Source organism: Sus scrofa, chromosome 7 (genome assembly GCF_054392235.1).
Source record: "Sus scrofa isolate SSC_HxYL_T2T_F1_AM1 chromosome 7, Sscrofa_HxYL_maternal_Yorkshire_Landrace_v2.0, whole genome shotgun sequence".
Lineage (NCBI taxonomy): Eukaryota > Metazoa > Chordata > Mammalia > Artiodactyla > Suidae > Sus > Sus scrofa.
This window is the reverse complement of record NC_139389.1, coordinates 73342483-73369061: the sequence shown is the minus strand read 5'-3', so window position 1 is coordinate 73369061 and position 26579 is coordinate 73342483. Positions and strand designations below refer to the sequence as shown.

The 26579-nt window shown below is 39.3% G+C and overlaps 1 protein-coding gene across 4 annotated transcripts; it reads right to left on the bottom strand.

The window, feature by feature from the left end:
* Window positions 1–384: 384 nt before the first annotated feature.
* Window positions 385–26579, bottom strand: PPP2R3C (protein phosphatase 2 regulatory subunit B''gamma). 4 transcript variants are annotated; one of them, XM_021099170.2, is made up of 14 exons: window positions 26466–26579; window positions 25931–26001; window positions 21775–21902; window positions 18014–18118; window positions 17046–17158; window positions 16543–16640; window positions 15043–15113; window positions 11452–11584; window positions 9251–9306; window positions 9097–9172; window positions 8191–8327; window positions 5102–5239; window positions 2732–2791; window positions 385–690 (listed from the first exon to the last, which is right to left on the bottom strand). In XM_021099170.2, the coding sequence occupies exons 3-14, from the start codon at window positions 21865–21867 to the stop codon at window positions 502–504; spliced, it is 1269 nt and encodes a 422-aa protein (XP_020954829.1). In that variant the 5' UTR covers window positions 21868–21902; window positions 25931–26001; window positions 26466–26579; the 3' UTR covers window positions 385–501. The 4 variants fall into 4 exon arrangements, 3 of the variants coding, with proteins under 3 accessions (XP_020954829.1, XP_020954828.1, XP_020954831.1); XR_014810676.1 differs by lacking the exon at window positions 25931–26001 and having other exon boundaries at window positions 5102–5942; window positions 7424–8327; XM_021099169.2 differs by lacking the exon at window positions 25931–26001.

Sequence of the window (26579 nt, the reverse complement as noted above, 5' to 3'; positions counted from 1 at the left end):
TTGAATACTTTTTATTGAAACATCCTGTTAAAATAAACATCATATCCAACCACTTCCCAGAAATGAAATGGCTTTACTCTGATGAATGGGAAAGTCCATAATCTTTGATATACCTAATACTTTAGAAGAAGATTCAAGGTTAAATGGTGGAATTTAAACTATCCTTCCAATATTCAAATTCTTAATGACTCATGTCAGCAATATTACCTGAAAACTTCCTTTTACTTCTGAAGATTATACAGACTTAAAGTGGACTCCTCTCTTCACCAAATCACACCTGCCACATTTGAGCTAAGCGCTTAGAATCAGAATTTATGACCTCGTAATTTGGTCCCATTGCTTCTAGACAACTGCCACCAAAATTCCAATAACCAGAACATTTGCTGTATTCTATAGGCATATGAACTGTTTTATTTAGACCATTTCTAAGGATTCTGCTTCAAAGGTTTTACATGTAGCATTCAGACTTATCTTAATGAATAAAGTCTAGTCTTTGCGAGATCATGTATCATCAAGGTCCGTAGAATTTTCATTATCATTTGCAACAAGGGCTTCCCTATTCTCGTAAGTCCAAAAGCCATTCAGATCAATTAGAATGGTGGTGACTGTGTCACCTTGATTACTGTTGATTAAATCCTGAAGAGAAATCTTCAAAGGATCCTTTGGTTTTACCATATCAAAGATTTCATCCTATAAGAGAAAAAAAAATAACATCTGCTATCTGATTCACTTAATTTCTGTAACACAGTGATATAAAATTCAGGGCTGGCACTTGAGCTATGCAAATTTTTTTGTTCCAGTTTTTTTTTTTTTTTTTCCCCATTTAATAGGCAATCACCTCTTCTACATGTACACCGAATTTTACTGGAAGATTCCTTAGGTACAAGCATACCCCTGGAAATATTTTGGGTTCATTCCAGACCATCGCAATAAGGCAATGTCACAATAAAGCGAGTCATGCGAATTTTTTGGTTTCTCACTGAATATAAAAAGTTATGTTTACACTCTATGCTATTAAGTGTGCAAAAGCATTATGTCTAATAAAACAATGTACATACCTTAAGTACTTCATGGCTAAAAATGCTAACCATCATCTGAGCCTTATGAGTCATAATCTTTTTGCAATAGTAACATCAAAGATAACTGATCACATGTCACCATATACATATAACAAATATAATAACAAGAAAGTTTGAAATATTCTGAGAATCACCAACATGTGACACAAAAACATGAAGTGAGCAAATGCTGTTGGAAAAATGGCATCGATAGATTTGCTTGACTAGGGTTGCCAGAAACCTTCAATTTATAAAAAATACAATAAAACAAGTTATACCTGAGTGTGTCTTATAAAGAAACTGAAGCTCAGAGCTTAACTGAAGCTACATAGCTAATACCAAAACTATCGAATGTGCTGTTCTTTGAACACCTGTTAACTACTTATTTTTTTGTTGTCTTAATTGGTGGTAAAGCAAGGTCTTGATTTAAGTGCCAAGTCAGCTCAAAGTAAAAACTTAATTGCTTTAGAACCAATACAGTGACAAAGCTTCATTTCCAATAATGATGTCAACATTTCACTCTGGACTTGGAATGGGTGGTGGGAGTGTGGCATTAAAGAAGCAGTCAGGAGTTCCCGTCAGGCTCAGTGGAAACAAATCTGACTAGTATCCATGAGGAAGCAAGTTCTATCCCTGGCCTTGCTCAGTGGGTTAAGGATCCGCTGCTGCCGTGCGCTGTGGTGTAGGTCACAGATGTGGCTCAGATCTGGTGTTGCTGTGGTGTAGGCCTGAGGCTATAGCTCCAATTCCACCCCCAGTCGGGGAACTTCCATATGCGGGGTGTGGCCCTAAAAAGACCAAAAAAAAAAAAAAAGAACCAGTCATCCACAGTGACACCACATTGTGCTAAAGATGATTAGAGTAGATGGAAGAACCTCAGCGTACTATAAAATTATTTACAAGGAATTAGTACATGCTTTCTAATTTTTTTGGTAGTAAAACCACCCAGTATTTAATAGCATTTAGGGAGGCAACTTGCATTTAAAAGATTGGAACAATTCAGGTAAACAAAATGTATGAACTTTTAATCTTGCATGTATGTGAAGCTTCACCTTCCAGGTTGATGGCAGCTTAAAATTACTAGTTCCTAAGTTGCCAGTTGCATAATTTCAGATTTGCCTCACTTATATTGAACCAAAACAGGCCTTCATCTTACGCTACTTGGTTAAAGTTAGATGGGTTATTTTATGAAATTACTCCACCTGAAACAGTACTAGAGACTCAATGTGTTTCATAGCTGATGAAAGTCTGATACCTAAAATGGTAAGTAGCAGCATGTGTTTCAAATAGTGGTACTTTTCATACTGTAGCACTGAGGTCTTCCTAAATAATACCAAAGTAAGCAAACCCTTGAAGTATCAGACTAAAGAAGTACCTGAACACAGTCCTCAAAAATTCAGTTTATAGTGGAACAGACTGGCACAGGATGCAGACTGTTCAGATTCTCTTGATTTTTTATCAAAATGAAATGAGAACATAAGGCCAACAATACTAAAATCTTAAACTACACAAATCCAATTATGGTCTCAGTATCTAACGAGTTAAATATTAAATCAGAACAAGTAACAGAAAATACTTGATTTGGTTCAGTATTTCACAAGTTGCTTTCAGGTAAAAAGTTCATTTAATACAAGTGATTATCTGGTATTATGTATATTAAAGAAAAAAGTAACCTTGACATCTTGAAATGAAACAGGATCCTGTCCATGGATTTTCATTAGTTCCTGTATGGCCTGTATTTAGTAGAAATACATCTGTAAATAAATAAAACACACAACATTCCCCATCCTGTCCCATGACCCTTTCTAGTCCCATTTCCCATTTTCTGTCCTATCAGACAGTAGGCCTTTTTGTTTTAACCACTCTTGCTATGATTCTCAAATTCTTTTTGGCTGTGGTGTCCAACGATGGGATCTTGTTTTCCAGATCAGGGACTGAACCAGGGCTGCAGCAGTAAAAGCGCTCAGTCCTAACCACCAGACAACCAGGGAACTCCCAAGATTCTCAAATTCCTTGACCTTGCTTCACATCTATTGAGCAAAACCTAAACACTAGATTAGTATAACCATCGACCTTTTTAGACCTATACCTTAGCTATACAGAACTTCAGAAAGGAAGAATACAAGTTGCTATTACAAAGGAATGGTCTCCAACCCCAGATGGGCCTTCAGCCTGGCCTAGCAGTTATGACCTGCTCCTCCCATTTTCCAGGAACACTGTTCATACCTTCACCATTTTTTTTTTTTTCCGGTCTTTTTGTCTTTTTAGGGCCGCACCCGTAGCATAGGGAGGTTCCCAGGCTAAGGGTCCAATCGGAGCTGTAGCTGCCAGCCTACAACACAGCCGCAACCTCATGGTTCCTAGTTGGATTCGTTAACCACCGAGCCACAATGGGAACTCCAACTATTGATCTTAACCATATAAAAAAAATCATGGTTTGGGTTAACGATCTGTGTTGTCACTGCTGCGGCTCTGGTCACTGCTATAGTGTAGGTTTGATCCCTGGCCCTGGAACTTCTGCATGCCAAAGTGGGCAAGGCCAAAAACAAGAAACAAAACAAAACCAAAAAACTCCCCCGAAACTAAAAATCACATGGTCTTCTAAAAACTAGCAATAGAAATGTGGCAATGGAGTAGAATACTACTGTACAAAATCATTCCATCAAGTGGAAAAGTCACCATTCAAACTAAGGAATAACTGGACTTCCCGGTGTGGCCCAGTGGAAGTGAATCTGACTAGGAACCATGAGGTTTCGGGTTTGATCCCTAGCCTTGCTCAGTGGGTTAAGGATCTGGCGTTACCGTGACTGTGTCGTAGGCCAGCAGCTCTAGCTCCAATTCGACTCCTAGCCTGGGAACCTCCATATACCGCAAATGGGGCCCTAAAAAGCAAAAACAAACAAAAAAAACCCCACAAACAAAGGAATAATTCATTTTAAAAGGGTAGACATTCCTACGTTTACACTTGCTGCATCTGAATGCTTATCAGACAAAATATAACCAAATACCCCTTCAGAGGTTCTCATGCTATTCTCTGAGACCACCTAAGGCACAGATTAAGTATTTCAGTAAATCTATTTCACACTGCAATGCAGCCCAAATTCTAGCCAATTTTTAAATTTGTATTTTTTTATAGCAGAGCAATTCAAAGAATCTACAGCCACCAGGTCTGCAAAACTTCTGTGAAAGGAGTTAACTTTTTTGAACTATATAATTAAAGCGTCTACAGAATTTTACATAGGTTTTGACCACCAAGAGCACAGCATTTCTCAGGCATGTCTGTATTGCCACTGGCTAAAAGCTCCTGAACATGTATTTATATACTCTTTTAGTATTCAACAATTAGTCAAATCAGCATTGATTTAGCCCATTTTTATTTTGAAAAATAGAAAAAACAAAACTAAAATCAGACTTGATTCCTCTGGTATTTGCTATATAAACCCTTTTATTAAATTAATGTATTATTTAAAATTTAGTGTTTTTTTATGGCCATACCTACAGCATATGTGGAGTTCTTGGGCCAAGAATTGAATCTGAGCTGTACCTGTGCCAATGCCAGGTTCTTTAAACCACTATGCCTGGCTGGGGGTCAAACCCATGCCTCCACAGCCACCCAAGCTGCTGCAGGTGGATTCTTAACCCACTGCACCACAGTGGGAACTTCCTTTTGTTAAATTTTAAACATCACAAATTAGATAAAATTGTCACTGAAGCAGGTAATTTATTTATTTGCTCACTTACTGTCTTTTCTAAGGCCACACCTGCAGCATATGGAGGTTCCCAGGCTAGGGGTCTAATAGGAGCTGTAGCTGCCAGCCTATGCCACAACCATAGCAACGCGGGATCCGAGCCGCATCTGTGACCTACACCACAACTCACGGCAATGCTGGATACTTAACCCACTGAGCAAGGCCAGGGATTGAACCTGCAACCTTATGGTTCCTAATCAGATTCGTTAACCACTGAGCCACGACGGGAACTCCTGAAGAGGGTGTTTATACTAAATTATATACCAAAGACATATTGACACAAATGAGACTTACCCTAAAGAAATAATTAAGGGAAAAGACATTCAGATATCCTTTGTTCTCAATGTCAAGCAATTTGAAAATATACTGCAGAGCTGCTGGTTCTTTTCGGTTTTCCAATGCAAGAACAAAATCCAGGTAAGTCTTATAGTCCTATGGAAAATAACATTCATAGAGGTTTTATTTGTAACTAACTTTTTAAGTGAATCTCTGATGATATGAAGAATAGTAATTACAGAATAGTAATCAAAGGTGGCACATTTTTAAAAAATGTGAAATGAGAAATTCATCTTTACATTTAATGTTGGTCTCTATGACTTCTACATAGCAGTTAACCTGAACAGGGCAGATCTGGTTGCACAGCTCATTTTCTTATGAGAGATTTGCTGTGTTAACACTGTAATTTTCTTCATCATGCTTTTGGAATGGACAGGACAGTGACTAAGCTATTGTATACTGCCGCTAAATTTGTATTTCCATTTCAGTGTGGTCATTCTGAAATATTTTTAAAATTTTAATTAAGATGATTTCTAACAACTCATCTTAAGAATGCCAGATGCTCTACAGAGAACTGACAATGTTCCCATCCAAAGAGGCAAAAGAGTACAAATTAAGGCTAAAAGACATGAAGAGAACAGAAAGCTTTCTCTACAAAAAAAGAGACAGTCACAGATTCCTTTTTTTGATTAAAAAAGTAAAGTACTTGGGAGATTCTCCCTTGAGAAAAAAATGTTTATAATGTTGAAAAAGATTTTTTAGGCTAATTTTAATTTTTTTAAATTTATATTTTATGTATGTATGTGTGTATGTATTTTGCTTCTTAGGGCTGCACCTTCGGGATTTGGAGATTCCCAGGCTAGGGGTCCAATTGGAGCTACAGCTGCCGGCCTACACCACAGCCACAGCAACACAAGATCCGTGCTGCATCAGTGACCTACACCACAGCTCACAGCAATGCCAGATCCTTAACCTACTGAGTGAGGCCAGGGATCAAACTTGCAACCTCATGGTTCCTAGTTGGATTCGTTTCTGCTGCATCACAATAGGAACTCCATTTTTTTAGGCAAAGATTAAGAATTCTTTGCTACATAAATGGCAGTAAAAAAACTACAGATGTAGCCCCATCATGGTCTAAACTCCATGCATGGCTATCTATAGCTTCTGATTTTCTTTATTCACCAGAAGTAGCATACTACAAGCTCCTTGGTATTAACTACAGACAGCAGTGGGCACAGAGCAGTTTCTGAGGCTTTTTTCCCTTTTCCTTTGCAGTTGGCTAACTATGATCTTTCTTAGGAAGCTACTACTAAAGCTAAATGATAAAAACCTAAAATCTGAATCTCTTCTGACAATATGACCATTTTTTAACCATTATTGGTTTAGAAAAGTTATTAGATCCTTAACACATTTTTAATAGCAAGAATGATGACTGAAAAATGCTATTTAGAATTTTCTTCTGGAGCATTTTGCACTGTTGTGATAAAAGGACAGGTGCATGTTAGTAAATCTTTAGCCATTAAGGTAGCTACTTAAGAGTAATACAAGCTGATTCCTAGATTTAAATCATGGCATGTGTTACTGTGTCTAACCTAGTAATTTAAAGAGTGAACCATCTGGGAGTTCCCTTTGTGGCTCAGCAGTTAACGAACCCAACTAGGATTCATGAGGATGTGGGATCCCTGGCCTCACTCAGTGGGTTAAGGATCTGGCATTGCTGTGAGCTGTGTGTAGGTCGGTAGGTCATAGACGCAGCTCCAGTTGAACCCCAGCCTGAGAAACTTCCATATGTTAAAAAAAAAAAAAAAAAAAAGAAAAGAATGAACGATAAATATGAAAGTAGTAAATAGAGTTGCCTATTTTTTCAGATTTTTTTTTTCTTTTTTTACTAGTCCACACTCCTCCACAACAGGTGCACTGACAATGAAGTGAACAGAATATTAAGATTTTCAATTTGCCCTGAGTTCACAAGGGAAGTAATGTTTTTAAGCAAATTTGCCTTAAGATCAAAGGCTCCAAATCTTAAATAATTTGATCAGTTCATACTTTTTAAGATACTGTTAACCACTGATATGAAAATAATGTATCACATCAAGAAAAAGGCTTTTTTGGAGTTCCCGCTGTGGTACAGTGGAAATGAATCTGACTAGGAACCATTAGGTTGTGGGTTCCATCCCTGGCCTTGCTTAGTGGGTTAAGGATCCAGCGTTGCCATAAGCTGAGGTGTTAAGTAGGTCACAGACACGGCTTGGATCTGGCATTGCTGTGGCTGCGGCGTAGGCCATCAGCTGTAGCTCCAATTCAACCCCTAGCCTGGGAACCTCCATATACCTCAGGTACGGCCCTAACTGCACCCCCCACAAAAAAAAAAAAAAGAAAAAAAAAGAAAAAAGAAAAGAAAAAGCCTTTTTTTTTTTTTGAGTAAAAAACAGGCAGAGGACCTTAATAGGAATTTTTTCCAAAGAAGACAAGAGGCACATGGAAATACTCTCAATGTCACTAATCATCAGGGAAATGCAAATCAAAACCACAATGAGCTATTACCTCATACCTGTCTGAATGGCTATCATCAAAAAGACAACAAAGAACAAATGCTGGCAAGGATGTGGGGAAAAGCGGATTCTCCCATGCACATTGGTGGGAATGCAAACTGGTACAGCGCTATGGAGAACAGTATGGAGGTTCCTCAAAAAATTAAAAATAGAACTACCAAATGATCCAGCAATTCCATCTCAGGATATTTATCCAAAGGAAATGAAAACACTAATTTGAAAAGATATATGCACCTCAATGTTCATAGCAGTATTATTTACATTAGCCAAGATACAGAAGCAACCTAGGTGTCCACTGACAGATGAATGGATAGATGATACACACACACACACTACTCAGCCATAACGAAGAATGAAATCTTTGCACAGGGGATATAATCAATATTTTATAGCAACTTTAGTATGTAATCCATAAAAATACTGAATCACTATGCTGTATACATGAAACTAATGTAATACTGTAAGTCAACTATATTTCAATGAAAATAAAGTGAAAAAGGTTTTTGGAAACTGTGGGAAGCTAAATTTTTAAAACCTAGAGACTTAAACTACTACCATTTCTCCATCATAAGTGAGACACTCCTGGAAAACACGGTCTAAGAAGACATTGGTCATGGTTGCTGTTCCATAGCGGGAGAGTTCTTCTTTACTGAGCATGCCATTGTGATCCTTATCAAGATTCAAATACTGGCCTTGGGAAGAAAGATGATAAAAAGACATTTAAGACCAAAATAAAATCCTAATTAAAAGACAAAAGAATAAACACTAACAAAAAGTTATTTTTATTGGTTAATATTCTGATGTTTAAACTAGTTATGTTACAGTTAAGGTAGACATCTGCTATCCCTGCCATCTTTATCAGAACAACCATTAAGCCAGAACCAGTCAAGCTACCATAAAGGCCATGCCTTTGAACTGTTTCATCATTATTTGTTTTCAGTCTGTAAACTTTTAGAACTTGCCCAGGATTCTAAATGGAGGTAGGGGGTCAATCCACATAAAGCACCGAAATGCTGGCACTTGAAAGCAGAGGTCAAAGTTGTCAAAACAAATCAGACCATCTAACAGAACAATGTAACAGACTAATGGAATTCAAGAAAAGGGCAAACCATGCCTTAAAACACCTCCCTCTGTGGACCCTGAGAGTAGCATTTTATCACAATGCAAGATCATAGGTGATGTTCATGATGTTCCTGAGTCAACAAGAATCAAACTACCTTTTCTACGTTCTATTATAAAGGAAAAATGTACTAACTTAAATAAGAGTCATGAAAATATGTAATTTTGGTATTTAAACAAGTAAAATTCAGTAATCTAGAAAGAGGCTCTTAAGGTAATTAGAATACTTTGATCTTAAGGTAAACTGACTTATGTATAAAACTGGTGTCCTTTGAACACCAGTTAATCAAACATTAACTGGAATGGATAATAAAACATTTTAGCATTTTGATAGGAACATACCATACACCCTTAGCGCAGAGGGAGCGGAAAACCAGTTTGTTTCTTGACTCTCCTTCGACAGTTCCTCATCCCTTAACTAAATGAACATAGCAACATAATTAGAAGATAGCGACTGTCAAGTGATATAATTAAGGAGTTTAGGAAACATATTTACCTCCAATAAGTCATCTAGGAAGCTGCATGCTAAAATATCTTGAATTTTTATCTTCCCTTTAAAGAAGATACACACAATTATTTAATTTTAAAAACATGGCAACTCAATTTCATAAAAGTGTTATTTTAGAAGAGCAATTACACAATTGAATCTTTTTTTTTTTTTTTTTTTTTTTGGTCTTTTTAGGGCCACACCTGTGGCATATGGAGGTTCCCAGGCTAGGGGTCTAATCAGAGCTGCAGCCCCTGGCCTAGGCCACAGCCACAGCAACGCTGGGTCTGAGTTGTGTCTGTGACCTACACCACAGCTCACGGCAACGCCGGATCCTTAACCCACTGAGCAAGGCCAGGGATCGAACCTGCGTCCTCATGGATGCTAGTCTGATTCGTTTTCACTGAGCCATAATGGGAACTCCACACAATTGATATTTTAAAGATTCCTGGCTCTTAGGCTCCAAAGTTCTTACCATATATTGCTGTGAGAAGGGAAATCTATGAGGAATATTTAAGAAAAACTTACATAGGTTTGTCTATCTATAGACCCCCAACTATATACATCCAATTGATAAATTCCAAAACTACACTGATACCAGATTCCAAAAAAAGTTGTGTTAATTTTTTTGTGATTATGGATATGATATTGTTACTCAAAAAAAGGAAACTATCGACAGTTTTCCTTGGAAATTCTGGAATAGATGGCAATATAGAGGCATGGTTAAAAGCAGACAGATGGGGATTTAAATGCTACTTCTAGATACGCAAGCCATCTCTCAGTTGTTTCACACATAAAATGTGGATAATACCTTCCCTATGGAGTTAACTAGAAGCAAATGAAAGAATCTACATAAAATGCTTAGCACAGAACTTGGCACAAAATAAACAGTCAAAACCATTAGCTATGTGCTTATAATGGAGGCATTTAAAAAAGATTGACAGAGGCATTCCCGTTGGGTGTGGGTGGTTAAGGATCCAGCATTATCACTGCAGTGGCCCAGATTGCTGCTGTGGCATGGGTTCCATCCCTGGCCTGGGAACTTCCACATGCCCTGGGTGGGGGGAAGATTGACAGCAACCCCATACTGTGATGGATTTATAGCTTCAAGGAAAGAAAGAGAATCAAGGACTTTGACTTGGGCCTTCTGTCCCTTCCTCTGTCCCAATTACATGTTCTGTTTTTTTGTTTTTTGTTTTTTTTTGTCTTTTTAGGGCTGCACCTGTGGCATATGGAAGTTCCCAGGCCAGGGGTCCAACTGGAGCTGCAGTCGCCAGTCTACGTTACAACCACAGCAACGCAAGCCTCATCTGTGACCTACACCACAGCTCATGGCAGTGCCAGATCCTTAACCCACTGAGTGAGGCCAGGGATTGAACCCGCATCCTCATGGATTCTGGTCAGGTTCATTAACCACTGAGCCATGACAGGAACTCCCCAGTTACATGTTTTTAAGTCAAGTAGGTTAAAATAACAGATAAAGCATCCTACTAATGAAGCCAAATTTACAAATCTGATCCTCATATAGGATAGTTAACTTGTGAAAGAGAAAACTACACCATGGCTAAATGGTTCTCCTGTCTCCCAATTCCTATTTTTCATCAAAAAGAATAATTCTCCAATATATTACCTGTAAGGGACAGCAAATTATAGCAGAATATCTGGTTTATTAGAACTGGAAAGAACCACAGATCATCCAGTTCATACTTCATTTTAGAGATGAAAAATTGTAAAAGGTTAAGTGACACACCCACTATCACATGACTAGTTATGGCTGGTGAAAGTAAATCAAAAGATCTATACAGAAGTTCCCGTTGTGGTGCAGTGGTTAATGAATCCAACTAGGAACCATGAGGTTGCGGGTTCGGTCCCTGCCCTTGCTCAGTGGGTTAACGATCCAGCGTTGCCGTGAGCTGTGGTGTAGGTTGCAGACGCGGCTTGGATCCCGCATTGCTGTGGCTCTGGTGTAGGCCGGTGGCTACAGCTCTGATTAGATCCCTAGCCTGGGAACCTCCATATGCCACGGGAGCGGCCCAAGAAATGGCAAAAAGACAAAAAAAAAAAAAAAAAAAAGATCTGTACATCAAAAGATTATATACTAATGGCAATGACATGTTAGGAAAATAAATGAAATTTTAAGACTTTAGTTACTGAGATTTAGAAGTAATGATATCCTCATAATATTTAAATTAGATAAGATTTTCTGTTACCTGTTCGTAGAGGGTCTAAAAAGAAGAAGAACTTCCTAACTGCCGTACAAACATAAAAGGAGTAAAAAGATTTTTCCAGCCCATCTAACTGTGGTAAAGTAGGGATAAGTTCCAATATGTAGTTTTCTAAATCCTGAAAGAACAAAACAAAATAAAACTTTAAAGTGTTAAATGTCTGACCTTGTTTCTTCCTTAGATACTAGACTATGATTTCAGTCCTAATAATAATTGAAGATTAATACTATATTGATGAAATAAATTCCTATCTTACTAGTGGTGAAACTATATTTATTTTTATTTACTTGACATATTTTTGAATAGGTAACACATTCTATGTAGTTCCAAATTCAAAAGGAAAAAGCATTCATTAAAGTTTCCCTCTCACCTGTTTCCTCTCCTCAGAGGGAACTTATCAGCTTCTGATGTATCTTTCCAGAAATAACTGATGCACATAGAAGCCAATACATATATATTTCTCTTCCTTTTTTTTTTTTTAACAAAGGCTGTAGCAGCATACCATGCAGATTCTTTTGTATCTTGCATTTATCACCTAACAATACACTATGCAGTCATTCCATTTAGACTCTCAAAGAGTTTCTACTTCTTTATTTCATTGTACTGTAATCTATTTAAACAGTCTTCTACTGATGGACATTTAGACTTTTCAATATTTTGCAACACTAAAAAAAACCTATAGGGGCAAAGCTAAATTTTCATTCATAGATATTAAGAGAGAATACAGGATATAATTTCTGTAAGTAGAATTGCTGGGTTAAAGCATACACAGGTTTATAATTTTGACAGACATCAGTAAACTTCCCACCTTCCCACAGAGGCCACATTCATTTTATACTCCCACCAGCAATGTGAAGGCTGTATCAGTAGTTCCCAAATTGTGCCCCAGGAGCATTTGTATTTTGCTTTTTGCAAAATAAACACTAAACTCACAGGGATGCAGCTGGATATTATGAACTTTTAAGGGAAACACAGCGACATCTGTTGGGTATTATACGACCTGTCACCATGTGCTGGAGCTATGAAACAAGGTCAACATCAGATCAAAATCTATTCCTTTTGACATCAATCTTTACAAAGCTACTGCTGCTGGCTGCTGTGATAAAGCAGGTACCACATGAAGATCAGTGTGGAAGAGGAACTGAGGATGACTTTGTCCAATCTAATACCCAGGGTTGAGCAGCTGGACAGTGCCCCATGGGCACACATACTCCATTAGTAATTGTTACTTAAGAAGAAAGTAAAAATATGATTTTCTTTTGATTTACATGCATCACTGTTTCAAATGGCTAACAGGCTAAGTTTAGCGAATATTTTCACTGAATTGTTTAGGACTAACTGGTTAAATAAATGCAATTGTTAGATATTTCTTTTGGCCATTTTCCTGTGGAAAAATTACTGACACAATAAGGGCACCTCAGTGAACTGAAAAAGTCTGGGAAACCATGGTCTATTTTATATTCCTTCATTAAAAGCATTATCAAACTTTTTGATCCTTGCTGATCTGATAAGTGAAAAATTATATTTTAATGTACATCTATTTGGCATTGCTCTTAAAGTGCCCTTAACATTTTTTCTGTGATTAAGAAGCATTTGTATTTTGCTTTTTGCAAAATGTATCCTTTTATTGGATTAAAAGCCATTTTCTTGATTTCTAGGAGCTTTTTATATATAAAGGGTAACCAGCCACTTGTCTGTGACAGAGTTTCAGATACTTTTCTCAGTTTGTTTTCTTTTAACTTGTTTATGATGGTCTTTGCTCTATAGTCTTTTTTTCTTTTTAGGGCTGCATCTGTGGAAGTTCCCAGGTTAGGGGTTGAACTGGAGCTGCAGCTGCAGGCCTATGCCACAGCTCATGGCAATGCCAGATCCCTGACCCACTGAGCGAGGCCAGGGATAAAACCACATCCTCATGGATAATAGTTGGGTTTGTTACCACTGAGCCACAATGGGAATGCCTAGATTTTTTTTTTTTTTGGTTGCACTTGCAAAATGTGGAAGTTCCCAGGCCAGGGATGGAACTGGTAGTAGTGACCTGAGTTGCTGAAGTGACAGTGCCAGACCCTTAACCTGCTGTGCCACAGGGTAACTCCCCATATTTTAAAAAATTCAGTTGAACTTATATTTTTCAGACTTCTGAGCTTTGTCATCCTTAGAAAGGCTTCTCCTATTCCAAGACTATATATTTAAGTCTCTCAAGCTTTCCTACATTTAACAATTTTGTTACTTTTGCTTTATGCTTTGTAAAGTATAATGTTTCTATTTTATCTGAGATACTTTATAATTTAAATTGCAGAACAGATGGCATCTCAAACACAGTGTGTCTAAAACTGGACTCTTACTGGGAGTTCCCACTGTTGCCCAGTGGAAACTAATCTGACTACTATCCATGAGGATGTGGGTTTGATCCTTGGCCTTGCTCAGTGGATTAAGGATCTGGTGATGCTGTGAGCTGCGGCACAAGTTGAAGACATGGCTTGGGTCTGGCGTTGCTGTGGCTGTGGCATAGGCTGATGGCTACAGCTCTAATTCGACTCCTAGCCTGGGATCTTCCATATGCCTCTGGTAGGGCTCTAAAAAGACCAAAAAGTAAACTGTATCCTGACAGATTCAGCCTAAAACTTCTGGCTTTCCATCAGTCTCAAAATCCAAGCTCTTTACCATGGCCTAATGACCCTACATGTGGCTCCTGCCTACTTCCCCAACTTATCTCCTGTCATTCTAACCCTTGCTCATATGCTTTAATCACACTGGCTCCCTTCTGCTCCTGGAACAGGTTAGGTTTATCGGTGCCTTGGGGACCCTGAACTTGAACTTCCCTCTATACTCCATCTTCACTGGGTTGGCTTCTTTCTCATCCTTCACAGCTAAAACTCAATCCCTATCTCAAAGCAGCACCCCTTTCATCTTATCTAAAATGGTGCTCCAGCCTCAGACATTCTCTTTTCTATTATCCTGTTTTATTTTTCCCTTAGAACTTGTAAGTATTTGAAATCATGTTGTTTATAATTTAGTGTCTACCTCACTACTATGCTAGAATAAAAGCTTCATAAGAGTTAAGGCTTGGAACAGAGGAGTACCTGGCACAAATTAAGTGTTCAGTATGTGCTGATTTAGTAAGTGAATGAAGGTTTGCCTATACTACTCAAATGATAGATGCTGACTCTGGAAATCACTGTCATTTAACTAAGAGAGACACAAGGTCTGGTTTCAAAAGGCCAAGTGCCAAGGTTAAGAGAAGTATTTCTTTTGATAGAAATGTTTTCTTTCATTGAGAGAAGGGAAAATTACTCCCTTTTGAACACAACTACAGCGATATACTATTGCTTTTCTCTTACTTCCCTCATCTCTCTTTCAATTTTTGCTTCCATTCATGAAAAAAAAAGGCAAGAAAGACTTGTTTTAATCTTTCTGTTTGTTTTTTGGCCATGCCCATGGCATATGGAAGTTCCAGGGCCAGAACCTGAATGTACAGAAATTTCCAGGATATATTTAATAGTGATAATATTTAATAGTGATAACTATTATTTAACACTTTGGTGTCTAGAATAGTTATTAAAGTAGGTTAATACTTACAGACTCCCGAAGATACCCTTGACCAGCAACATCATATAAGCTGAGTCCTATTCTTGTTTGATGAAGCCAAACTGACCGTAAACAAGAAAATGAAATAAATTATGATCTATCCTTTAACATATCTGTATGTTGTACATATAAGGAGATAGAGAGACAAGCTAATTTAAAAACTGTATTTTAATTTAATTTTATTTTTTTGCTTTTTTGGGGCCACACCCATGGCATATGGAGTTCCCAGGCTAGGGGTTGAATTAGAGCTACAGTTGCCGGCCTATGCCACAGACGCAGCTCCAGCCACAGCAATGCAGGATCCGAGCCACATCTGTGACCTACACCTCAGCTCATAGCAACACCGGATCCTTAACCCACAGAGCAAGGCCAGGGATCGAACCCGCAACCTTATGGTTTAGTCAGATTTGTTTCTGCTGTGGACAATAGGAACTCCTTAATAACTCTATAAACATACTTTCTCTCATATATATGCTTACTCATTAACCTACAAGTTTTTCAAAACAAAATATACCATAGAATTAACTGCAGATATAAAGAATTCTACCATGCCTTAAGTGATAATAAAGTTGATGCTCTTGAGAATACTCGTGTTCTACCAAACAGGTGTGACATTATGTCTTCTATGAGGCAACTTTAATTCTAGTGAGGTTAATTACTACAACAAAATATTAGTTACAGATGGTACACAAAGAACTGGAGAGATCATTATGGAACTTACAGGAAACATAACAACTCCAAGTTATTTAATAAACACTTCTTGAGTATGATGCTATGGTTTTGAGTTTGAAACTATTCTTAGCCAACTCAACCTATAATACACTGGTAAAATAAAATTACCAGTGAATTAAAATTGATTCAAATAACTATAAAGTCTTGGTTCAGCTTTTGATATATCTAGTTAGCTAGTATCTTCAGGATAGATGAAGCTTTTGTTTGTTTTTCTATAATAATGAACCCAAATGTATGGTAGAAAAAAATCTCAGCTCTATTAAGTTCCAGAAGAGAATCGTAATAATAATAAAAAAAAAATATTGGTCAAAAGATAAGAAATTCTATTATTCAAATTTACTAAAGAGTTGTTTAACATGGAAGGGATACTATAAAAGCACTGACCAGGGAGTTCCCGTCGTGGCGCAGTGGTTAACGAATCCAACTAGGAACCATGAGGTTGCGGGTTCGGTCCCTGCCCTTGCTCAGTGGGTTAAGGATCCGGCGTTGCTGTGAGCTGTGATGTAGGTTGCAGACGCGGCTCAGATCCCGCGTTGCTGTGGCTCTGGTGTAGGCCGGTGGCTACAGTTCCGATTAGACCCCTAGCCTGGGAACCTCCATATGCCGCAGGAGCGGCCCAAGAAATAGCAACAACAACAACAACAACAACAACAACAACAAAGACAAAAAGTCAAAAAAAAAAAAAATATAAAAGCACTGACCAAAAGTCTACTTAATTCCCAGACAGGAGGAGTTCAAGCACAATGAAAATGAAATCACCTTTTCTCATGACATAATTAAAGAACTGCATGATGGAAATTCTTCCATAGGAATCTGTATGAAGGAGTTTAGCAAAAACTTTTGCTGTGAAAAATTGCCTAAGGAAAGGAAATAAAGATTAAATCATCTGCCAATAGAATATAAAATGAATTCTATATGATTTAGCAGACAACAGCATAAATTCAAACAATTAAAAGTCAAGGTAGAGGGAAAAAGTCAAAGTGAGAACTATAATTCAAAACTTAAAATATTAAGTCATACATCATTGAAGTCTATTGTCTTAAGAATGAGGGCCTATAGTGTTGCAAATCAACTACATTATTTTTTAAATAACTTCATACTAAGGTAATTTTCTTGAGTATAAATAATTTTATTAAACTTTACCATTTAATGAAAAGCTGACCCAAATTATCATCATATTGACTTAAATTTTTATTAACATTTATTTCAGGCATTTAAAATTCTTAACATAACGTACTCCTTTGTAATTATATCATTCTTACTTGCACTTTGGTCCAGCCTTTTCACCAACCTTCAAAAAATTTTCGTAATTAATCATTGCTTCCTCTCCAATCATGGGTGGTGTCTGGTGCTTGTCCAGCAAAAACCACAAGTTCTTGGGAGAAGTGCAGAAATGAGGTGTTATAATCAACAGAACAAAATTTAAAGACATGGTCAAATGTGTTATTTCCATTAAGATGATAGTCTGATAGCAGAGAGTTAGTGTTAAGAATCTTATCTTCCATTATCCTTTTGATTACTAACAACAATAAAAAAGCTAGCATTTGTTGAGTGCCTACTAGGTTCTAAAATTTTCATATATTGTTCCTCTTCAATTCATAAAACTATAGGATGTTGACTTTTGATAACTTTTTTTTGTTTAAATAGCCACACCTTCTGCATACTGGAAGTTCCTGGGCCAGAGAATGAATGAAAGCCACAGCTGCAACGTTGCAATCCTCTAACTCACTGCATGGGGCTGGGGATTGAACCTGAGCCTTCACAACAACCAGAGCTGCTGCAGTTGGATTCTTAACCCACCATACCACAGCAGGAAATTTTTGATAATTTTCAAGTAATTTTATATGATTTTGCAGACAACAGCATACATTCAAACAATTAAGTCAAAGACACTATTATCGCTGCTTTACAGATAAGAATTGAAATACAGAAATGTTAAGTCCACTGTCCAAGATCACAGGGCAGAGGTGGGACTGAAACCTTTGCAGTCTGACCTTGCAGTAGGGGTTCTCAACTCTGGCCTCACATTAAAATCACTTTTAAGAAACAAAACTATCCTTGGGACACACAAGCTTTACAGCCGATTCTGGTGGGAACCATCACTTCAGAGCCTGTGCTTTCAGCCACTCTGCAGTACTGGCTCCATTCAGGCACCCTGAGATGCCCTATGACATACGCAGTACAAATAAAAAATGGGTAACTTCCAAAGCAACCTTTTATCCATTCTTACCTGTAATTCTTCATTATCTAAGAGTTCTCTGCTTTTCCTTTGCAGAAAGACAGCTCTGGACTCCTCTCTTAATTTCTGTAGTAAGACTTCATCTTCAGCTGGCAGCTAAAAATATATTGTAGAATTAATTTCTACACTTAAATTCTAGACTACTGGATTATGTAAAATGTATTTGGCCTTATAAAAAACAATGTATGCTACTGCCTCAAAATTACTTTTTGTACCTTACTTTTGCTTAACTTCAAGCCATCATGTACTTAAAAAGTCCATTTAATAAAAAGAGATCCACAGAGAATTCAGTCATCAGTGAGGCCAGTCCCTGCCTGGAAAAAGCTAACCATCTACACCAAGTTTCTTTTTTCTTTTTTCAGACCCACAGACTTTTACTTAAAAATAAACATAACATTTTAGTATGTGCCCACAATACACCAAACATCAATACACATGTTCTAATTTAATCCCACTAGCCCCATGAGATGGATTTTATCAAGCTCAATTTAGAGATGAGGACATCAAGAGAGAGATGACTTTATTAAGAACACATATGCAGGAGTTCCCGTTGTGGCTCAGTGGTTAACGAACCCGACTAGTATCTATGAGGACAAGGGTTCAATCCCTGCCCTCACTCAGTGGGTTAAGGATCTGGCGTTGCCATGAGCTGTGGTGTAAGTTGTAGATGGCTCAGATCCTGAGTTGCTGCGGCTGTGGTATTAGGCCGGTGGCTCTAGCTCCGATTCGACCCCTAGCCTGGGAACCTCCATATGCCGTGGGAGTGGCCCAAGAAATAGCAAAAAGACAAAAAAAAAAAAAAAAGTCGCTCCTAATTTTGGGCAGACTAGTTTCCTCTGCAACCGTCTTTGGGTCCCTGTGAGGAGCCCTGGCACTGAATACAGCCCTCACCCTGGTTTGCTCGCAGCCCCACGAGGCAGATGGACATGTGAAGGGCAAGTGCTGCCTGGGTCCAGAGTGCTGTCATGTGTAATTTGGGGGTGGAATGAGGGAGTGACTTGCCACTCAGGAGTAAGAAACGGCTTCCGGAATTCCCGTCATGGCACAGTGGTTAACGAATCCGACTAGGAACCATGAGGTTGCGGGTTCGGTCCCTGCCCTTGCTCAGTGGGTTAAGGATCCGGCGTTGCCGTGAGCTGTGGTGTAGGTCGCAGACGCGGCTCAGATCCCGAGTTGCTGTGGCTCTGGCGTAGGCCAGTGGCTACAGCTCTGATCAGACCCCTAGCCTGGGAACCTCCATACGCCGTGGGTGCAGCTCTGAAAAGACAAAAAAAAAAAAAAAAAAAAAAGAACACACATGCAGTTAGTCAATCTCAGACCCAAGATTCAAAGACTTCGGGGTCCAACTGTTTTAATTTTTTATTAGTTGTTTGGTTTGGTTCCCTGCACCCTTCTGTCCCCTCAATTTCACACCTAATGTTAATGACCTGTCCAAAGTCATACAACTAAAGTAATAAAATTTAACTCTAGGTCTTCTGACATCAGGGATTTAGCGTATCTTCCCTTCTCCATCTCATTTCATTACTGGGTAGTTAGGTAGCCCTCCCAGTTGAGGAGACTTTAGTGCTATGTCTAGTGACTGCTAGGAGTAAAGTACTATGACAGATGTTCATTGTAGCATAACCATCCCTAAACTAAATGTATCAGAAAGTGTCACAGTCTTATTTTACTTTATGACCACCACTGTTTCCACTTTTTCAATGCAATGTAGCACAAATTTTATTCTATATTTGTAGAGTGCTGTTCCCACTGTAACCTGATACAGAATTAAATTAGGACTGGCTGAAGATACACAGTTTTAGCCAAGGATGCCCTCTGAGACTGGATCACCCTGCTTCTTGGAGATGGGTGAGCCAATGTCTATTAGATGGCCTCCAAGGCAGAGAGTCTGCCCACTGGGGTGATTTCCATAAGCAGGGCTTTAACACGACCCATTCCAGTAACTTCGAACAATTTGCTTTGAGGACTCCTTCTTCCTTTTCTGTATCTTTGCCCCATTAAATGTAGCTACATAACCCATAGTCCAAATTGGGGGGTATGGTTTTCAGTTTTCATTTCTAAGAACTCAGACGGCATTTCTCCCATCAAAAGGGATGGAAAAGGAAGAAGTGCTAGGAAGGTAGGCTGGGGCTGAGACTGGGATTGTGCTCTTCCCAGAGCACAATCATGGTTAGTCAACCAGCTAGTCAGCCAAGGAGAGAACTAGTGACCAACGATGACAGGGTTTCTATGAAGCAGTGGAGCGGAAGAAGAAACAAGGGAAAGAATGTCCCACAAATCCACATCTGGGATCTGGAAGAGGTCAGTGAAGAATGATGAAAATAAGGGCAAAGGGGGTTCCCTCAGGAACCCTCCAGGTTGGAACTGGAAGTACAAGAAAGTTGAATCCTGGGAATGTGGTAACATCAACATCTGAGGGCTGTTCCTGGGTTAGTACGACACGATTTCATAATCCTGGTAAAACGAGATAATGAGTCACAAGTGCTCTGAAATACACAGACATTCAGAAAACATCAATTTCCTTCCTGCTCCCTCACACTATCAAAAATTCTCAGTTGTCTAAATGCCTCTGGTTAAGAAAGTGTGAAACGCAAAAAAAAATATGTATGATGTGGTCCCATTTTTTATTAAACACACACACATATACAGAAATATGTAGAAGGATTCATGTAAAATGTTTATATTTCTGGGCAATGTTATTCAGCTGTTTTTCCTTTTTTCCATGAGAAATGTGGATTAGTCATAAAATCCTTTAAAGGCTGGGAGAGATATAGTAGCCTTCCATCTGAGCTGTCAATAGCTTTCTTAAAGTCTTACTGTTTCATCTATAACCCTCTTCAAATCTCCCTTTACTATTTTCATACAAGGAAACATACAATTAAGTGTAACTCAATATTTTCCATTCTCAATGTATTTTTCAATTTAGCCTTTTTTTTTTTTTTCTTCTTCTTTTTTTTGCTATTTCTTGGGCCGCTCCCGCGGCATATGGAAGTTCCCAGGCTAGTGGTTCAATCGGAGCTGCAGCCACCGGCCTACGCCAGAGCCACAGCAACGCAGGATCCGAGCCGCGTCTGCAACCTACACCATAGCTCACGGCAATGCTGGATCGTTAACCCAGTGAGCAAGGGCAGGGACCCAACCCGCAACCTCATGGTTCCTAGTCAGATTCGTTAACCACTGCGCCACGATGGGAACTCCTCAATTTAGCCTTGAGCAAGACATTTTACATCTTATGAGTAAAAGAAGGTAAAAAGTGATCAGCCAGGTAAACCTAAGTCTTATAGAAAGCTGAAAATAATCCAATATTCTGTTGGATTTTTTTTTTTGTTTTTTTTTTTGTTTTGTTTTTTTTTTTTGGTCTTTTTGCCATTTCTTGGGCTGCTCCTGCGGCATATGGAGGTTCCCAGGCTAGGGGTCTAATCCAAGCTGTGGCCGCCGGCCTATGCCAGAGCCACAGCAACTCGGGATCTGAGCCGCGTCTGCAACCTACACCACAGCTCACAGTAACACCAGATCCTTAACCCACTGAGCAAGGGCAGGGACGGAACCCGCAACCTCATGGTTCCTAGTCGGATTCGTTAACTACTGCGCCACGACGGGAACTCCTCTGTTGGATTATTTTTATGATCACATTTATTTATTTTTACTTATTCTGTTGGATTATTTTTATTATCACATTTATTACTTGATTCTGTTGGATTATCACATTCCATCTATATACTATACAACATATTTACTTAGATACCACTTACCCTGTAATAAAACCGGGGTATGGTCTTATAGAATTCATTTGTGTTTTTTCTATCTCCTTTCCATTCTGAATAATATTTGGTAAATAAATCCATTTCTTCATCTTTTAATTCTTGTTCAGTTTTTTTTTCTGGTAATGAAACAGATTGGGGGGTAGCACTTTTAAAAATCAAACAATATTTTTTCAAGATATTGATACACTATGTTCTAATTATAGTACAAAAAAGGCCGTCACAATTGCGTTTTGACTACACTGCAGCTCACAGCAATGCTGGATCCTTAACCCACTGAGTGGGGCTGGGGATTGAACCCGAATCCTCGTGCATACCAATGGGGTTTTTAACCCACTGAACCACAATGGAAACTCGCACTTTTTTTTAATTTATTTTTTATTGGGGTAACATTGGTTTACAACATCATGTTTCACGTGGACAACATTCTACTTTTATTTCTGTACACACACATGCTCACTGCCAAGGATTTAGCTTGTACAGTCACCATATAGTTGATTTTCTTTACCCATTTAATCTTCTCCCCATGCTCCCCCTCTGGTAGCCACTACTGTTTTCTGTATCTACATGTTTGTTTTTGTTTGTTTTGTTCATTTGTGCTGTATGTTTGTCTAAATCCCATGTATGTGAAATCATATCCCCCACCTCTTTTTATCACTATACTTGTCTCTTACTCAAGTCATTGCCTTTCACAGACCTGACATGTTCTAATTCATTCAATCAAAAGTATTTACTGAGCACCTACTCTGTACAGAACACTGTACTAGACACTGGGGCTAAAGCTGTGAGAAAATAGAGCCCTCAAGCTTATGAAGATTCAGCTTTGTAATCACTGCTCCTCTACTGAAGGCAAACCCTTCTCATCTGAAGCTCACACTGCAGGGTGCTATTATTCAAGGAAGAATAAACATTTATGTGGGTGATTGTGAGCCCTCCACTCTGAAGACTTTCACCCCTACTCTACCCTGTCACTCAGAAAGACCACAGATGTTATCTACCCCTCTTCTGAAATCTCTTTTTTTCCTTCTGGCCATGCCCTTGGCATGTGGAAATTCCTGGGTCAGGAACTGAACCTGAGCCACAGCAATGATAGCACTGGATCCTTAACATGCTGAGACACCAGGGAACTCTCCCCTTCTGAAATCTTAAACTCTCATATACTTTCAAAAATTTTCTTTCCTTCTGGTTATCCAAAACCTCACTGCACTTCAGGTTCCCTGAGATCAATTCTGTGATGTTTTTTCAAAAGTTTTTCTTCTTCCTGGTCTCACTTCTTCTCAACATGCCTGTAGCTGTTTCCTGAAACTCTTCTGTCTGCATTTCTGCACATCTGCCTTGTTAATTTTTAATCTTGGATCATTTGTATAATCAGTTTATCATGGCTCAACGGTGTTGGAGAAAACTGCACAATTTTGCAAATATCTGGTCTCACGAATTTATTTCATGTTACTAATCCTTAAGTCAGCCTCTCAAAAACATCAGTACATTTTTAACTGGCCTGTGATGTCCTCTTGCTTATTCCTCTTGGTGAGTGACTGCTCCAAAACAAGCCCCCTGTGCTCGCCCTCAACAGATGAGAATCCTTCCCAGTTCATAACAACTGAGTCTCCTGGCCACAGACACCCACAAACATCTAAACTAAGTGGGAGGACGGGAAGGTATCAAATCTGCATCTTACTTTCTTCCTGTCAGTTTCAGGAGAAGAGGTAGCTCTTCTCTCACCCAAGGCCAACCCCTCATTCTCTCATCTCTCCCCGAAAAATGCCTTCCTTTCTACCTACTGCCACACATGATTCCTTCTTTCTCACCCACTTTTTCAAGTGGCTATCTCTTTCCTCTCACTTCCTCTTCATGCAATCCTACTTGTGCTCCTAGCACTCTATGCAAACTGCCAGGGCAACATATGGCCTAACTGCTTAGTTTAATAGAAACACCTGTCCTTGATTTCTTTGTTAAAATTTGATGCTGCTGATGAACCTAACCCTTTTGTGGCTATTATTAGAGTTTAACTTCATAAGTCCCAAATCTAAGTAACTAACTCAGACATTGCTCTTGACCCCTCAACTCATATATTCAAAGCAAAGTATTTTCATCTTCATGCTCTAACACACCAAGAATAACTTTCTCTATCCTTTACCTTACTACTTTTCTTTTAATTCTGTATTTTCACCTCAGTAAATGGTACCACTATCATCCAGCCACCTGAGCCCAAATCCCAAGAGTCACTTTCATTTTATCATTCAACTATTCTAGGGAAATACAAGTATATATGTGAGTGGATGGGTGCATACACACATGCAGCTTTCAACAGAGTGTCAGGGAAAGTCTCACTCAGATGAAATTGAGCCAAAAAACAACAACAACAAAAAAGATGAGGCAGCTAGCTATCCAGGTAGCCTGAGGAACTGCATTCCAAGCAAAGGAAACAGCCAAATGTGAGTGTGCCTAGTGTGTGCAGGGAAGAGAGAGGTGACTAGTGAGAATGCCGCAGAATGAGCCAGAGAGAACAGTAGGCGGTGAGGGAAGGCTGATAAATGGTGGGGCCAGGCATGGGTTTTATGCTGGTGAGGGAGAGAGTCACCAGAAGCAATCAGGAGGCTAATGCAGTAAACCAGACGACAGATGGTAGTGACCTGGGCTAGGGTGGATGCAATGGAGGTGGTTAGGAATAAATTTATTCTGGATGTATTTTCTTTTTAGTCCTAGGATTTGCTGACACACTGGATGCTGGTACTAGAGAATAAGAGCAATCAAAGATATCTCCAAAGGTTTCTTGTGGGTTTTTTTTTTTTTTTTTTTTTTTTTGCTTTTTAGGGCTGCACTTGTAGCATATGGAGCTTCCCAGGCTAGGAGTCTAATCAAAGCTACAGCTGCTGGCCTACGCCACAGCCACGCCAGATCCAAGCAGCATTTGTGACCACAGCTCACGGCAACAATGGATCCTTAACCCACTGAGCGAGGCCAGGGATTGAACCTGCAACCTCATGGTTCCTAGTTGGATTTGTTTCCACTGAGCCACGATGGGAACTCCACTCTCCAAAGCTTTTGAACTGAGCAGATGGGAATGCCTGGAACTAAGATGGGGAAAACTATGAGTGAGCAAGTTAGGAAGGAGAGGAGGAGTTCAATTTTGGAAGAGATTAAGATACCTATTAGATCTAAGTGGCCATGTCTAGTAGGCAATTAAATACATGAATCTGGCATTTGGGAAGTGGTCCAGGGGAGAGATACACGTTTAGAAGACATTAGCATATAGAATGTAAAGCCATAAGATTGGATAGTTTCACCATGAAAGTGAGGGTAAATAGAGAAAAGATGCTGACCAAGAACTTAGCCTCGGGCATTCAAATGCTAAATTCTAGGGGAGGAGGGGAAGGAAAAGCGCAGATTGGGAAGGGCTAACTGGTGAGGTAGGAGGAAAACTGAGTGTGTCCTAGAAACCAAGACAAGAAAGTACCTGTGAGAGGAGATAGTGAACTACTATGTCCCTGGCAGGGGCTGAGCAGGTCAAGTAATATGAGGAAAACTGAGCACTGGAACAACATGGAGATCACTGACTATCATGACAAGCAGGAATTAGAGACCAGTACAGATTTACCCAACAACTCTTTAATCAAGTGTTGCTACAAGGGGAGCAGAAAAATGGGGTAGAGCTATAGGTGGAAAAGAAACACTACCACACTACTAGCAAAAGCTGGATGGGGATGTGAAATCAAATGATTTTTTTTCTTTTTTTTAGTAATGATGTGTGACATTACAGTATGTTTGTCAGAGCTGATGGCAATGATCCACTGAGAAAGAAAATCTGATGATGCATGAGAGGATAATGAAGTCAATGAATAAAATAGAGGAACACGATCTAGTGTTGGAGCAGAGGGACTGTCTCAAATAGGAGCATGGCCAGTTTATTATCTTAAGGTCACCTATGGGGGGATGGTGACAGAAATGGTAAAATGGAAACAGGTGAATTTCTTCGATTGTTTCTACTTTCTCAAATACATATACTAGCTCATCAGCTAGAAGTAAGGAGTAAGTAGGACATACTGGAGGACTGGAGGTTGGGAGATGAGAAAGAACTGCCATAGACTGCAGGAACCTGACTTTAGGGAAACACGGAAGAAGTGTAAATGAACTTCAAAACACCTACTTTAAGTTACACGAATTAAAAGCGAGGCAGTTCACCATGGTTCCATTTTTCTCCAATCACTTTCAGCTGCCCTGGATGCAGATGTGGAATAGGAACGATGTTTAATTAGGCTGATAAGTTAGTAAGTATGAAGTAGAAGGAAAAGACAAGGAAAAGTGGATTATGAAGTCTAAAATGGATTAAGGAGAAAAATGAAAAGTGTGGCAAATAAAAATCTACAGGAGCAATGGATTATAGATCCCGGTAGGATAGAAGGGTTGTTGGCGTCGGGATTCTCAATGATCCTTCACAAGTCTAGGTCTGGACCACCCAAGTGAGTGGCTAAGGTAACTTTTTATTCCCACAAATCTTTTGCCAGGGAAATGTGGATCAAACATCTCTGGCTCCTAAACCCATTCCAGTCAGCCTCCTTTGTCAGGAGAGGCTTTACCCAAGAGGAAAGCGCGGCTCCCAGGAGCTGCCCCTGCCCATCCTCCTCCCACCTCCGGGAGTTTAGAGCCAGGCTCTTTTTGCGGGCGGCCCCTCCCAAACTCACTGTTTGGACCGGTGTTGGGCATCGCTAACCGCCGGCGCAGAATTTCTTTCCAGTCCATCGCTGACCCCGACGCTTCAGTTCCGGCATTTGCTGTTTACCAACCGCTCCACCCAC